Genomic DNA, 13,715 nt, shown 5'->3' with positions numbered 1-13,715 from the left:
GTGGGCCGCTGCCAGTCTCAAAAGGAGGGCCACGGTCAAGGCCATCGGGCTCCGCCCTCAGCCCACCGTTGTAAAGGCTGTGAGAAGGTGTCCTTGTCCCTTTAACGTGCCGACTACTGAGACCCAGCGCTCTCGTCTTCTTTCCGTTTCTGTTAGTTCCCGCTTGTGAGCTGTCACTCTCCAATTCTTTCACTGATTCTGGACACTCCGCTCTTGGCTGGTCATATCTGCTTTCGTGGGTTTTCACTGTCGCATTTTGATATAAAACAAGTTTACGACGTTAAAGTGGGTGAAGTTCCCTAAGTTTTTCTTCACTGTCTGGGGCTGGGGCTTGTACAAGAAGTCCTTCGGTCTCTTCCATGTGGGTGCTGCTCCTTCACAGCTCTGGCCCCGTCTCTCAGTCACTCCCAGCTCGTGTACTAGATGGCTGAGGGACAGCTGTAACCTGTCCCCACAACACAGACAACCAGCTTACATCAGCAGAGCTCAGAGTCAATATTCCTCAGCTTCGCTCACAGGGCCAGGGCTGGTGGTGGCCGTGCGCCTGCCTGAGCTCTCAGAGCCGCCTTCTGGGGTCACGTCCTTTCCTGGAAGTACACCCCTGAGATCTATCCTGTAAGCTTCTGGTCAGGGTGAACCATCCCCCATCTGAATGCGCTTTACTGCACACTGTTCTGAGCGACCGATCATTTATCTCGGCGGGCAGTGGCAGCGGTCACAAGGAAGGACAACACGCTGCGTCACACCATCCCGTGTACCTGCTGTGCTGAGAAGGCCGCTCCCAGCCTGACTGTCCCTTCTCCAGGTAGCGCGTCTTTTTTTCCCCATGGCTGCTTTTAACCTCTCTCTGCCTGCGGTGCCCTGGGATTTCATAGGACACAGACATGGAATTCTGTGCTTCCTGAACCTGTTCCTCAAGTCTTCGTCTGTTACAGGAAGTTCCTGGCCATCATCGCATCGGACATCACTTCTCCATAGTTCTCTACTCCCGGGCACGCCTCTAACACGTGTTTCAGCGGGTGCCCCTGCCCCAGCCTCCATGCTCGTGCCCTTCTGCAGATCCTACTCCTGGAGCTCCGTGCTGGGCCCCAGACAACGGCTTCTCCTGTTCTCTAACTGCCCGGGATCTCCTACTGAACCCATGGTCATTTTCAACCACTGAGTAGTTCCTTTCCAGAAGTTCTCTTTGCTCCGTTTATAAATCCCTCGGGTCATTTCTAGTGGTTTTGCTCATGGTTCCCTGCTCAGGTTTTGGTTCCTTCCTTCAGTCTGAAAACATTTTCAGCCCTCTTACCTTATGCTCTGCAGCTTACAGTTCCAGTATCTGAATCCGCAGAGGTTTAGTTTTGCTGCTGTTTCGGACTTGTTCACAGTAGCTTTCCTTCACGTATTTGGCAGTTTTTACCTATACATCTGGGGAAATCTCGAGCCCTGGGTGTACCGGGAGAGGCAATCCGCCATGGGTGCGGGGTGCCCCTCCGCGTCTTCGTGGCTGTGCCAAGAATGTGATTCTTGAGTGCTCTCTCCCTGGGCCCCAAGTCTGGGCTCCGCAGCGTCCACAGGCAGGCGGGCTCACCATTTTCTGAGAAGCCCAGTCACGCTGGATGGGACACCAACCCCGCTGCTTGTGCGGCCCAGCCCGGGCCCCTTGTGTCACTCCTGTGCAGCGCGGGAGCCTTGGAAAACCGGTGCCCGCACGGAGCTCACGCTACCCTGCAAGGCCAGGGGTCTGGAGCCCGGAGTCTGCCCTGGGGGACTCGTGTCTCCAGGAGCATCCAGAAAACACCAAGAGGTGGCGGGTCGGCACGTAAATCGGGTAAAAGCCTAGGCCCGAAAATGTCTGTTCCTCCTGATGCCCAGAGCCCAGCCTGCTACGTAGCACCCAGGCCCTCAGTAGCTTTTCCAGATCAGGCCGCCAGTCTACATACTCCACATCCCGTGAGGGGGGACAGGCTGATGGTTACAAATCTCAGGGAACTTTTATGCTCAAAGTCTCAGATGTCCCTTGGGACTCTGAATGTAGATGGATGATGCCTTGTCCAGAACCCTCGAGGGTCTCCCCATCACTGTGCACTGTGCGTGGGCCCCAGGCTGTAACTGCACCAGACCTCAGCTGTGAAGACCTGGGTCCTGGGACCGGATGCCCGCGGGCCAGCCCGGCACCCAGGGTTCCCTTGACCTTCTACTTCCAACCCCCGCTTCATCCTGGCTGCTGTGCAGTTTCCTTCGGTCACGTGGGACCGCCCCTTCCCAGCACCACAAACGCAACGTGTCGTTTGACAGCAGTGACATGATCCTCGGCATTACTGGCGTCGTCCTCTCTGACGAACGGGCACAAGACACATTCCCGAGGCACCAGAACTACCACTACCAGAACTCCACCAGGCCCTGCCGCCGGAGCACCGCCACCAGTGAGCCGGGAGGGCGCTCCCCGCTCCTCTCCTGCAGGAAAGGCCACTGGAATGCGGCCGGTCACATGCTCAGGGGGAAACCACCGCCCCCGTCCCTTCCGTCACAGTCCTCTCGGCGGCAGGACATGACACGTTACTTTAAAAGCATTGCAGGGGCGCCTGGGTGGCGCAGTCGGTTAAGCGTCCGACTTCAGCCAGGTCACGATCTCACGGTCCGTGAGTTCGAGCCCCGCGTCGGGCTCTGGGCTGATGGCTCGGAGCCTGGAGCCTGTTTCCGATTCTGTGTCTCCCTCTCTCTCTCTGCCCCTCCCCCGTTCATGCTCTGTCTCTCTCTGTCCCAAAAATAAATAAAAACGTTGGAAAAAAAAATTAAAAAAAAAAAAAAAAAAAAAAGCATTGCAAAAACAGCCCAAAGGAACCTCAGTACCACAGGTACTGTAAGCACCACGAGCATGGGGAGAACTTGCTCCTGAGCACCTTCCCTCCACGGAACCCGTCTGGTGGGGGCAGCGGGCTGGGGCTGGAAGGCTCGGTCCAGTAAGCGTCCGACTCCGGCTTTCGGTTCAGATCATGATCTCAGGGTTTGTGGGATCGAGCCCCGCGTCGGGCTCTGTGCCGACAGTGCGGAGGCTGCCTGGGACTCTCTCTCTCTGCCCCTCCCCCGTGTGTGCGTGTACTCGCGCTCGCTCGCTCTCAGAACAAAACATTAAATAAAAACAAACTGTCGAGAGCCTGAAAACCAGCCCTCAAAGCACGGCTCGGCACAACCGGCGCCCCCACCCCTGGCTCCCCCCCACCCCCCCCCGAAGCCCCCTGCCTCCAGTGCGGGCCTGCCCGCGGCCTCACCTGTCTGAGCCGCCCCAGCAGCACTCGAACTTGTCGAAGATGCAGTCGTTCTCGTACAGAGAGCACAGCTTGCTGCGCAGGTACTCGTGCACCTTAACGAAACCACAGGAAGGTTAGACGGCGCCGCGGGCAGACGTGGCGCCGTCCCGGTGCGGCGGTCTCACCTGGTGGGTCTCGACGGGCCGGCTCTCCATGTTGAGGTCCCACACCTTCACCGACAGGTAGTCTCGGGTCATCATGTACCGGCCGCTGTGACTGAACCTCACGTCGGAGATGGAGGAGATGATTTCGGAGAAGAAGGACCTGCTGCTGGGATCTTCGGGTTCTTCAAAAACTGGAAAACACAACGTGTTCGGCTTCTGTTTAAAAGCCGGAGGACGAACCATGCTCCGGGCTCCAGGCCCTTCCCGGGGACCCCAGAGGGGGGCACAGCCCGCATGCCACTCAAGCTCCTGACCTTTCCAGTCTGTGAGTTTTCTGGCCTTCACCTTCTGCGCTTCAGAGACTTCGAGGAGGTGGCCCGGGGCCAGTCACTGACAGGGGACAGCATCAGAAACCCCCCGATCCCGCCCAGACCCGGGAGCAGCACGCCCACGGCTGAGGCCCAGGGCTGCGGCCTGGGGAATCCGCCCCCGACATGCCGGCGTGGGCTGCGGTCAAGAACCGCCATGCTAACCACAGGTCGCGACCACAGACACCCGGGTGCCCCAGCAGCCCTGTCCCGTGTCACAGGAAGACAGAGGTGGCGCCGCCTGGGCACACTGGGTCCAGACTGTAACCTCCGGATGGTCCCACCCGCCAAAGCCCGTGTCGGTCTCTGCTGTCTGGGAGCCAAGTTCCATTAACAAGACCCAATTACTTTCAGAAAGATTCCAGATGCTTCCTCGGCAGACATTCCTTTCTCCTACAGGTTTTGCGGTTTCAGCAGAAACTCAACAGCCCCCTACCTGCGCTGCCACAGCGGCCCCAGAGGCTCCGTGAGCCCCCCAGTTCCCTAGGGTGCCATCACACCCTCGGCTCAGGAAGCTTCGAGTGAGGGTCTCTGGACTTCACTTTAAGCCGCTTTAGCCTTTTGTTTCTTTTTAAACATGGGAACCTGTATGTTTCTTGGCTCTGCACGTGGAATGAATTTTAAGCAAGCTAGCTACTGGCAATGCCGAGTGTTTCCTCAAAGAAACTGCCGACAAGAACTACTCCTGGCATCTTTGCAAAATGGTCTCTTCAAGAATATCATGGTGAGGGGCGCCTGGCTGGCTCAGTCGGTAACAGTGTGCGACTCTTGATCTTGGGGTTATGAGTTCAAGTCCCACATTAGGTCTAGAGATCACTTAAATAAACTAAAAAAAGAAAAAAAGACTATTAATCTTGAGAGAGACACAGGTCAACATCATACGAAGCTGACTCTTCACTGCAGGACTCCTATAAAGAGGACAGAATTCTTGAAAACTCACTTTAGCCTCAGAAAAACGAGAATAAGGCAAAAAGGTTCCCGTGAGCCAGTCGGCAAACACATCTGACGTGAGGCGCTGCCGTGTGGCCGTGCTCGGCAGGGGAGCCACCGCAAACAGAACGGTCAATGGACGGACTCCCCCGAAGGAGAGCGCGTCCCAGGACACGGGAATCGAGGCACCCTCGCGGGCTCCGGGGACGTGCCGGCAAAGCCTGCTGTGCAGTCCAGTCCCCACCATGGGACACAAGGGAGGACACATACACGCTTCTGCTTTTCTATAAAGCCGGGCCTACTCTTTGTGGCTAAAACTGAAAACAAGATAAAACTCTCCTCACCTAGAAGAAACTTCAAGGCTCAGCGGATTAAAGTGCTAGAGTGTCACCTGAGGGAAGTGCCTTCCAGGGCAGCAAAGCTCACTTGGGAACAGAGCCCATCGCGACAGCTGAGAACGACCACGAGTGAAATGTGCTCTAGCAGCCGCACGAGGTCCTAGTGCATGGAGGTGGAGGCAACACACGGTTCTCAGCCGGCCCCGGCCCGGGAGCCCTCAGACGCAGCCCTGAGACTGTGACGGGAGCACCACTACGGGCCGCCCCTCTGAGGGACATCTGATGGAAAGTCTACGGGACCCTGCCCTCACCGTCCACGTGGCGCCAGCAACGGCCCACGCGAGAGCCCCCCGGGACTGGTGATCGACAGCAGGTCCTACGCCTGCGCGGGTGGGAGCGGAATGGAAGGAACCCTAAGTCTCTGGAGACAGTCTTGCGCCTGGAGAATGGGCGGATGTAAACAAGGCAAGCTGAGCCCTCCAGGCACTTACACTTAGAGTGTCTGTCGCACAGGGCTGAGGAGCGCATGTCGCACAGCCTGATGGTCCCTTTGCTGCTGCTGTAGACAAACACGTTGCACTGGTGCGGGTGGAACTCGGCCGCGGTGATCACCTCCGTCAGCTCCTCCATGTTTAAGGGCTTGATGTCCACGATGTCTGGAGGCACACGGTTAAGGCAGGTGCTCGGCAGCTTCGACCACGTCCACGCGAACGGCAGGCGGGAAAAACCCACCGTGAGCGTTTAGAGTGGACACGTAAAGGAGGTGACCACACAGACGGCGTGCAGGGGAACACGCCGGGAAGAGGGCCTGTGTCACCTAAGCGCCGCGGCTCAGCAGGCCCGGGCCACTGCTGCCACTAACGTTCCACAAGACATTCACGGCAAGATCATAGGTGCTTGATGGTGTAAGACCCGTGCGAAAATCCCATACTTCCATCCATACGTCACACACACACGAGACCCGCCAAATTCCAAGATTCTGCTTTTCTAGGAATCTTTTCTTCTGCCATCAAGAGCTCGTTCTAAGTAGTTAGAACAGCATAGCTTGCCAAATACGGAAATCACTTAACTGAAAAACACAAGAGGAGAGTGGAATCTGGCTACGGGCCGGGATGGAACGACGGGGGCCAGATGAACCCTTCCACTGACAACTAGGTGACGCCACAGCGTGTCACTGGACAGCACCCAGTGTGGGCAGCGATCCTGGAGGGACTGCAGCCCTGCAGCCGACCCTGTGCACTGCTATGTAGGGTGGGGACTCAGGCCACGCGCAGGGGCTGCTGGGAGTCCAGGGAAGCTCACAGGGCACCCCGGCGCCGAGCGCCAGGGCAGAGTTCCCGGTAAGTTCAAGGAACCGGAGTCCGTGCCAGTCCGTGAGGAAACCGCCCAGGCAGGTGGGGAGGCACCCGAACAGAGCGAGCCGCGCTCCCCTCACGCGCAGGGTGTGATCCGCAACGCCGACCAGGGTGAGAGGAGGGCTGGCCGTCGGCGAGCGGACGGGCGCACAGGTCCAAGGGCACAGGGCAGGGGCTGAGTGTCTGGAAAGAGCGCAATTCGCTGCCGGAGGTCTCGTGTGAATGGATCAAAGGTATTTTTAAAGTAATCATGTTAGGAAAAATAAGATAGTGTTAACAGATGCAAAAAAGTATGTCAAAGCGTATGTGTCTCAAAATCTAGGTCACGAGGAAGGGCGTTCGGAACACGATGGGGAGACAAAGTTTTATAAAGGCAACGAAAACTGTGAGTGCGTACACAAATCGTTTATGAATTGAGAGCGCTCGCCAATCGTGAAGGGAAAACAGGAGCTTCCGACAGGAGGAAAATGACAAGGGGCACCAAAAAAACTGCACACCAATGGACGGTAAATCAACAGCAAATACTTTAACTCACCTATAATCGAGGAAATTAAAAATGCTCTGTTTGGTTTCGCTAACGTGAAAAGTTACTTTTCACAAGATCCAATGCTCTGCCGAAAACAAGCACGCCGAGGGGGCGGGGGCGCCCGTCCCAAAGCCCGCACGGAAGGGGTACCGCACACGGCCTGCGCCCCAGCGCCAGTGCTCGGGCTCGAGGGGCACACAGAGCACGGCGCGGAGCCGCAAACCTTCAAGAGCTCCAAACCCTGCAGTTACACACCCGGAGTCTCACGGATACGAAAAAGGCGGTCAGAATGCGGTGGAAAAAATGAGGCTGACGGCAGAGGCTCACTGTTGTGCACCAGGCCCCGTGCACGCGGCTCCGTGCCCACTGGCTTTGGGGTTTTACAAAGCCCCGGGCGGCCCCCCAGGAGTGCAGGTTTCCGGAGGAGGAGAAAGGCCTGGACGGCCTGAGGGACTCGATGCTACTTAAGGTCCCAGAGCTGAACTCGGCCGCTGACATTCCCGAGCGCTTGGAACGTCACGGTCACTACCACCAAGCAGAGGATGAGCCCAGCGCTTCCGAACACACGCGTCCGTGCGCTGCCGGGAAAAGGCTGCAGGCGTGCACACCGCCACCTACCCTGGCTGTCTGGAACGACGGAGGGGGAAGAACTTCTCCGCTTATTGGAAGTTTGTTCCAAACAGTCGTGTACTAATGGGAGAAACGCTGATTTAAAAGAGAACAATTTAGGGAGAATAGAGAGAAGGCAGGGACCACGGGCATGAGCCTCCTAAGCTGGGACGTTTCGCAAGGTTGCAGAGGAAGAGACACAGAAAGTGCGGCGGCCACAGCGGCCCCTCGCTCAGGCGGGCCTCCTCCCGCGGCCAGGCCCGCACGCTCTTCGGGAAACGAGTCACCACGGTCAGGAAATAACCGAATCAAGTAAAAGGACAACAGATAATAAAAATCACGTGTGACATGCTTGAATCTGAAAGGTATATACGCTTGATTTCGTGGACTGTCCTGAGTGGAGGCGTCACATGTAGCCCAGGCGACCCTGCAGACGCCCGTCCCGCTCCGGCCAGCCCGACATCGCTCCAGAACGTGGGAAATCCTGACTGAAGCCCCCTGACGTGCACATGTGACAGGACTCTCACTTCTGGAGAAATCAAGAACTTGCCTAACCAATAACTGGCAGACTTTCACCTTCGTAACAGTGCCACTGCACCACTCTTTTGAATACTCCTTAAACGAATCTTTTAAGACACAATTCTTACGTGTCACTTCTTGGGTTGGATGATTAAACATCACTCGAACCACAGCCAGTGTTTTCCAGTCTATTATCTACTAGCAGATTGGGGGTGGGGGGGCGGGCGGGCAACAGAGCCTCCAACAGATGCTATTTAAAACAGCCTCTCCTTAACCCGGGGCAACAGACTTGGTCATTCTCATTACATAGAGAACCCTCCCCAAAGGCAGAAAGTAGTTTCCATTTTTAGGGATGCTCCAAATCCCAGGGAACCTCCACCACGGGCCACCGTGCAGCAAGCGTGTAGAAGACGAGACTCAGACGCAGGAAGAGATGTGCACGGAGAACCACGTCTCTGAGGGACAAACGTGAAAAAATGCCGAAACCGCCATCTGACGAAGGATACTGAAGCTCCTATCTGTGATTTCTAAATGCCATAGATTAATTCTCAGGTCATCTGCAGAAAGATACGTTTCATGATCACTATTTACTGAAATGGAATTTATATGGTATGTATGAGCATTGGCAAAAATTCGTCGTGGACTTGCTTCTACCATAAGATCCATGGGCTTCAATATTGGAACCTAAAAACGGAAGGAGACAGGAATTCAAAACAAAGATCACTGCAGCATAAAATTACAACACTTCAAGACAGCAGAAAACAAAAAGGAACAAATCCGAGTTCACAGTGAGCTAACGGTTTCGTACAGACAATACCCCAAATAAGCAATTACCAGAGCTACGAAAACAGGCTACAAATGGGGTCCTGTCCCTCTCTGCGGCCACCGCCAGGGCCGGTTACGTTCGTCGAATGGCACACTGAACTGGCACCTAACAAAGTGCTTCCAGCGCACCGATGCCTAATGCTTGGCTTCTCCTTCCCGTGTGTCCCCGCAGCCACAAGGACAGCAGAGTCTCCACGGGAGACTCCGTCAAGAACCCCCATCCCTCTCTCTCCCTCGCAGCCACTGCCTTTAAAAGGGACACTACACAGCTGGTCTGCTCGGTGCAAATGCCACGCACCTCGGAGGGGGTGCGGGGACAGGAGAGCGCACGGGGGCCCCCCAGGGAGCTGAGGTACCATGCCTGATCTGCTGCTGGCTCCGCGGGCAAGTCAGCCTGGAAATACCCATGGAGCCGTGCACTTATACGGCAGAGGCAGTTTTTGGTACACAGATTATGCTTCAACAAGAAACTTTTAAAAAGGGGGCACAAAAACCCCATCTCTGTGCTGTGCGCTGTGGTCAGAGGACAGGACACCTATGCCACCATGGAGACGTGGAGTCAGCCAGGCAAAGCGGGAGGGACGGGGCCGGCCCAAACACACACATGCCCACGCGAGCGGCAGGGGAGCCATTGTGCGTCATCGTGTCCACGCGTGAGAAAAAGAAAAAAGTCCCAACATCACTGACATCCAATGGAAAAGAAGGCAGAAGCTTTAAAATCACAATAAAAAATGAACAGTAGTAACTCGTTATTTTTCTAATTAAAAGCCAAAGGGAGCACCTCTCGTTTCGTCTTCTCTGACCAAAAGTCTGCAAACTGCCTGGAGAAACATTCAACACCGCTTCCTGCACCTCAGGCAGACAGGTGCCGACCACACGCTGGCCTCTCTGCCCTGCGGGGCACAGGGAGGGTGGGCACAGCCCTCAACGAGTCTTTTAACTGATCAAGACACGTGGCAACTTTAATGCCAGGCCTGAAAGCCTCTTCCTCCTAATTAAATTCCTTTTTTGGCGCTAAAATAATTTAAGAGGAAAACAAAATTTAAATAGAGCAGTATTTGGGGTGCCTGGGTGGCTCTGTCAGTTAAGCATCCAACTTCAGCTCAGGCCATGATCTCACAGCCCATGAGTTCGAGCCCCGTGTCGGGCTCTGTGATGACAGCTCAGAGCCTGGAGCCTGCTTTCAATTCTGTGTACCCCCGCCTTCCCCCACTCATGCTCTATCAAAAATGAATAAGCGTTAAAAAAAAAAAAGCAGCATTTGACTCCCACTCAGCTAAGTTTAGACAAATACTCTATTTTTAGCTTTTAGAGAGGCAGTTAAGAAATCAAATATGGGCTTAAACTCACAAAGACCAGTCTATTTACAGCCTGTGATGTCTTAAACCCCACTGGGATTAACAAAAGCAGTTTCTGATGAAATCGCACTCTGGCCACCAATTAGACCAATTTTATTTGGGCTAAACACATAAAAGAGCCTCTGAATAAAACCAGCACTGGTTTTTATTTACCCAAATAAGACCTATGGTTTTTACGGTCGAGGCACGTGAGCGTGTGGTGCGCTCAGGGGGAAGCAGGTTTCCAGCAGCGGGGAGAATGTGCCAGCCGGCGGGCGGGCGGGCGGGAGGCCGTGAGGGCGGCCGGGGACCGACAGGAGGCCAGAGCAGGGCGCCCAATGCCTTCTCCAGCCCATCCCACTTAGAGGCGCTTCAGGTGTTGGCAGCTGACACCAGTGCCACCGTCACTCCGAGTGGTTTCTCGCTGCCACGCGGACGTGAAAGCGGTAACCGGGGCAGCAGAAATCACCAATGTTCAGATCGACACATCTCGGTTCAAATCAGTTTTATAAACCCCACCCGAGTATATTACGTCGCTTCTCGGAATCAGCCCCTGGACACACGGCAACACTTGGGACCCGAGAGCCTTGGAAGAGGCTGACCCAGCCCGCTCTCCTCCTGGGCAATGCTACTCAGCCGCACGCTGCTGTTTCCTGAACCACGGGGAGCGCCGCTGCCTCCGCTGCCGAGCTGTGGCTCTGACCCGTGTGCCCGCCATCCCAGCATGCTGTGCGTGCCCAGCGTCACTGCGGTGGGGTGTGGTGCGGGGAAGGGTCTCTGCGGGACGGTGTCCTTCCCTGTCACACCTTCCTACTAACCTGGAACGTATGCACTAAGTAGGTCTTCACTTGGTGAACAGTATTCAGGAAAGTTTTTAAACCTCATTAGAAAAGAAACCAGCCAACCGACAATTTTCCCGTGTACCAAGCAGCGGTTTTAGGACAGGCCTCCGAACTAACGCCCCACCGCCTTCGCCATATCCCGTCTCCCTGTACGCACCGGCCAGGGCGTGCACCGGGGGGCCAATTACAAGACCCTGAGAGCCTGTTCAGTTAGTTTTACTCAACGTCATAGACGTTAAAAAGTAAAAAAAAAACAAAAAACCTAGGTACCAGAAGTGACGGTCATTTCATACTGGGCTCAGGGTCAGCAAAAAAGGGAGGGAAGAATTTTTTTTAATCTCACAGTTAGAAAAAGAAGTGATGATTCGGAAACCTGAGAACATGCCCCAGCTAACCCAGGGAACTCCGTGAAAGCCAGCGTCCGCAGCCCACGCGGCTCCACCCAGGGCAACGTTCCGAATCCCACGGGGACGTCACCACGACCTACGCGCTACTCAGGACCTTTGCAGCGAAGGGGGTCGACACGCTTAGAAAGATCTGTTGTGGAGTTAGACCTGAGTCTCTTTAGTGTCATCGTGCTTTCTGAAGGCGCCGTGTGACTTCCTGCTCACGTGATGCACAGGAAACCCGACCGTAACACATACAAATAGCGGCGACTGTGATCGCAGACAGCCTCCACGGGCCGGAAAAGGCGGACCCCACAGGGGCCCCGCTCAGCGGTCTCCTCTATGCAGACGCACGCACTGTCCCCGATTAACTAGCAAGAGAACCGAGCAGTGTGAGGAGACGCAGCGCGTACCCTCAGCGCCGTAATTCGGAATGGGTCTCGAAGCCGTCCGTCTTCATCTTTCAAGTTGTAACCTTCTGCTCTTTTGTCCCGCTCGCTTATTTTCCATAATTTAATAGTTTTATCTGAAAATAAAAATCTCAGTCTCCGTATTAAAAGAAAAACCTCAGCACGCACCACTGTCAGTCGAGTATTACATCAGAAAACTGTGTGGTTCTATGTGGATTTCTAAGCTACGAGCCTCTGCACCTTAGCTTCCGGTGACGGAGAATCCTGGACGTTCTGTCGGCACAGTAAGCAAAGAAGGGGGGTGTGTGCCGCAGGGCAGCGCCATATGGGGAGCGTGTGCGTGCTCGCCTCTGTGTTCTTTAAGTCCTCAGCCTACCACCTGCTGCCTAGCTAATAATTTACCCTCTCCCCAAAGTTTAAACAGAAACATTTTCTAGAATGGGTTAAAGTAAAAAAGGAACCTATACCCAGAAAATTAAAAATAAGATCCTACATCAAATAACCACTTACAAAAACAAAAAAGCTCTTACCATTTGTAGAGAGTAGAAAATGAGCAGCATTCTGTTGTGGTAACCACCTAATTTTATTGATTTTTTCCTCAATTTCTAGACTTTTCAAATAGTCAAACTCTGGTTCATGACTTTGAAAGGTACTGTAAACATTATATTCTCCCCTAGAGTGAGGGCGGCTTTTATTCTGCAAGGAAACAGGAGGCTGTTTTAATGAACAAAGCACAGTGCAAAGAAAAACTCCGTACTACCAATATGACTATAAAATGACCACACACATTTTTAAAAAGTTAAACAAAATCCCGGGTCAAAAATTATTAAACAGATGACACTCCAAATTAATTTACGTGGAAAAAACAAGTAACAGAGATTTCCCAGACCTTCCGTCTCTGTCCTAGGCACGCGCTCCAGGTGCACGTGAGCCAGGGTTCCGCAAACATGAGCAGGCCCTGCCGTGCGTGCACTTCTGGAGAGAGGCCGAGGGCCCACAGCGGGTGAATGCACCCCCTGGGCCCTGGGGCAGCCGGCCCAGACCGCACTCGTGCCCACCGGGAAGAGGGCCTTCGAATGGCACTTATGCGGTGACCACCACCGGTAGAGGATGCCTGTTATGTGGATTTTTAACACACATAAAACAATTCTACATGTTGCAGTAAACGTATAAACACACGCTCGGAAAGATACAGGCCGTCTTCAACGTTTATTTATTTTTGGGACAGAGAGAGACAGAGCATGAACGGGGGAGGGGCAGAGAGAGAGGGAGACACAGAATCGGAAACAGGCTCCAGGCTCTGAGCCATCAGCCCAGAGCCCGACGCGGGGCTCGAACTCACAGACCACGAGATCGTGACCTGGCTGAAGTCGGACGCTCAACCGACTGCGCCACCCAGGCGCCCCAGGCCGTCTTCAAAGTCATAACCAACCCTGGGAAGGCCGAGGGAGAGTAGGGTAAGACTTGGGGATGAAGCTGGAAGACAGCACGGAGGGGCACACGGGAGCCTCACCCACCTGCCAAGGGCTTGGTTTTCTTTTACGAAAGAGTAAAACCTGGGTGGTGGGTTCATAATATACTTATATTAATACCTAAACTCTTCTGTATGTCTCAAATGACATTTTCTATAAAACAGTAAGAATACGTAATTAATATAATGGTTTTAATTTTTTTTAATTTTAAAATTTTGTTTAATTCTTGCCATCTAATCAGCATCTTTAGTCTTACATTTTTTAACACTTTAGGAAGTGTGTCAGAGAAACCAAATGAAACAGAGGGAGCTTTACAAAGTCTAGATTTCTTTATATCTCTGAGTTAAGATCAAGCATTATGAGGAAACACCCCCAAAGCTGCCTTGATCTCTCCACTG

General features: G+C 54.1%; 1 protein-coding gene across 3 annotated transcripts in view; it reads right to left on the bottom strand.

The window, feature by feature from the left end:
• Nucleotides 1-13,715, bottom strand: part of PPP2R2D (protein phosphatase 2 regulatory subunit Bdelta) — a 49,622-nt gene that overhangs the window by 3,829 nt on the left and 32,078 nt on the right. For all 3 annotated transcript variants that reach the window (XM_045439270.1, XM_045439272.1, XM_045439271.1), the window contains 6 exons: nt 12,376-12,541; nt 11,849-11,961; nt 8,552-8,729; nt 5,528-5,692; nt 3,422-3,591; nt 3,258-3,349 (listed from right to left, as the gene is read on the bottom strand). In XM_045439270.1, coding sequence (XP_045295226.1) covers nt 3,258-3,349; nt 3,422-3,591; nt 5,528-5,692; nt 8,552-8,729; nt 11,849-11,961; nt 12,376-12,541 — 884 coding nt within the window. The remainder of the gene's footprint in view (nt 1-3,257; nt 3,350-3,421; nt 3,592-5,527; nt 5,693-8,551; nt 8,730-11,848; nt 11,962-12,375; nt 12,542-13,715) is intronic.

Source organism: Leopardus geoffroyi, chromosome D2, assembly GCF_018350155.1.
Source record: "Leopardus geoffroyi isolate Oge1 chromosome D2, O.geoffroyi_Oge1_pat1.0, whole genome shotgun sequence".
In the NCBI taxonomy this organism is placed as follows: Eukaryota; Metazoa; Chordata; class Mammalia; order Carnivora; family Felidae; genus Leopardus; species Leopardus geoffroyi.
The sequence above is the reverse complement of the archived record's forward strand: the minus strand, read 5'-3'. Positions and strand labels throughout refer to the sequence as shown.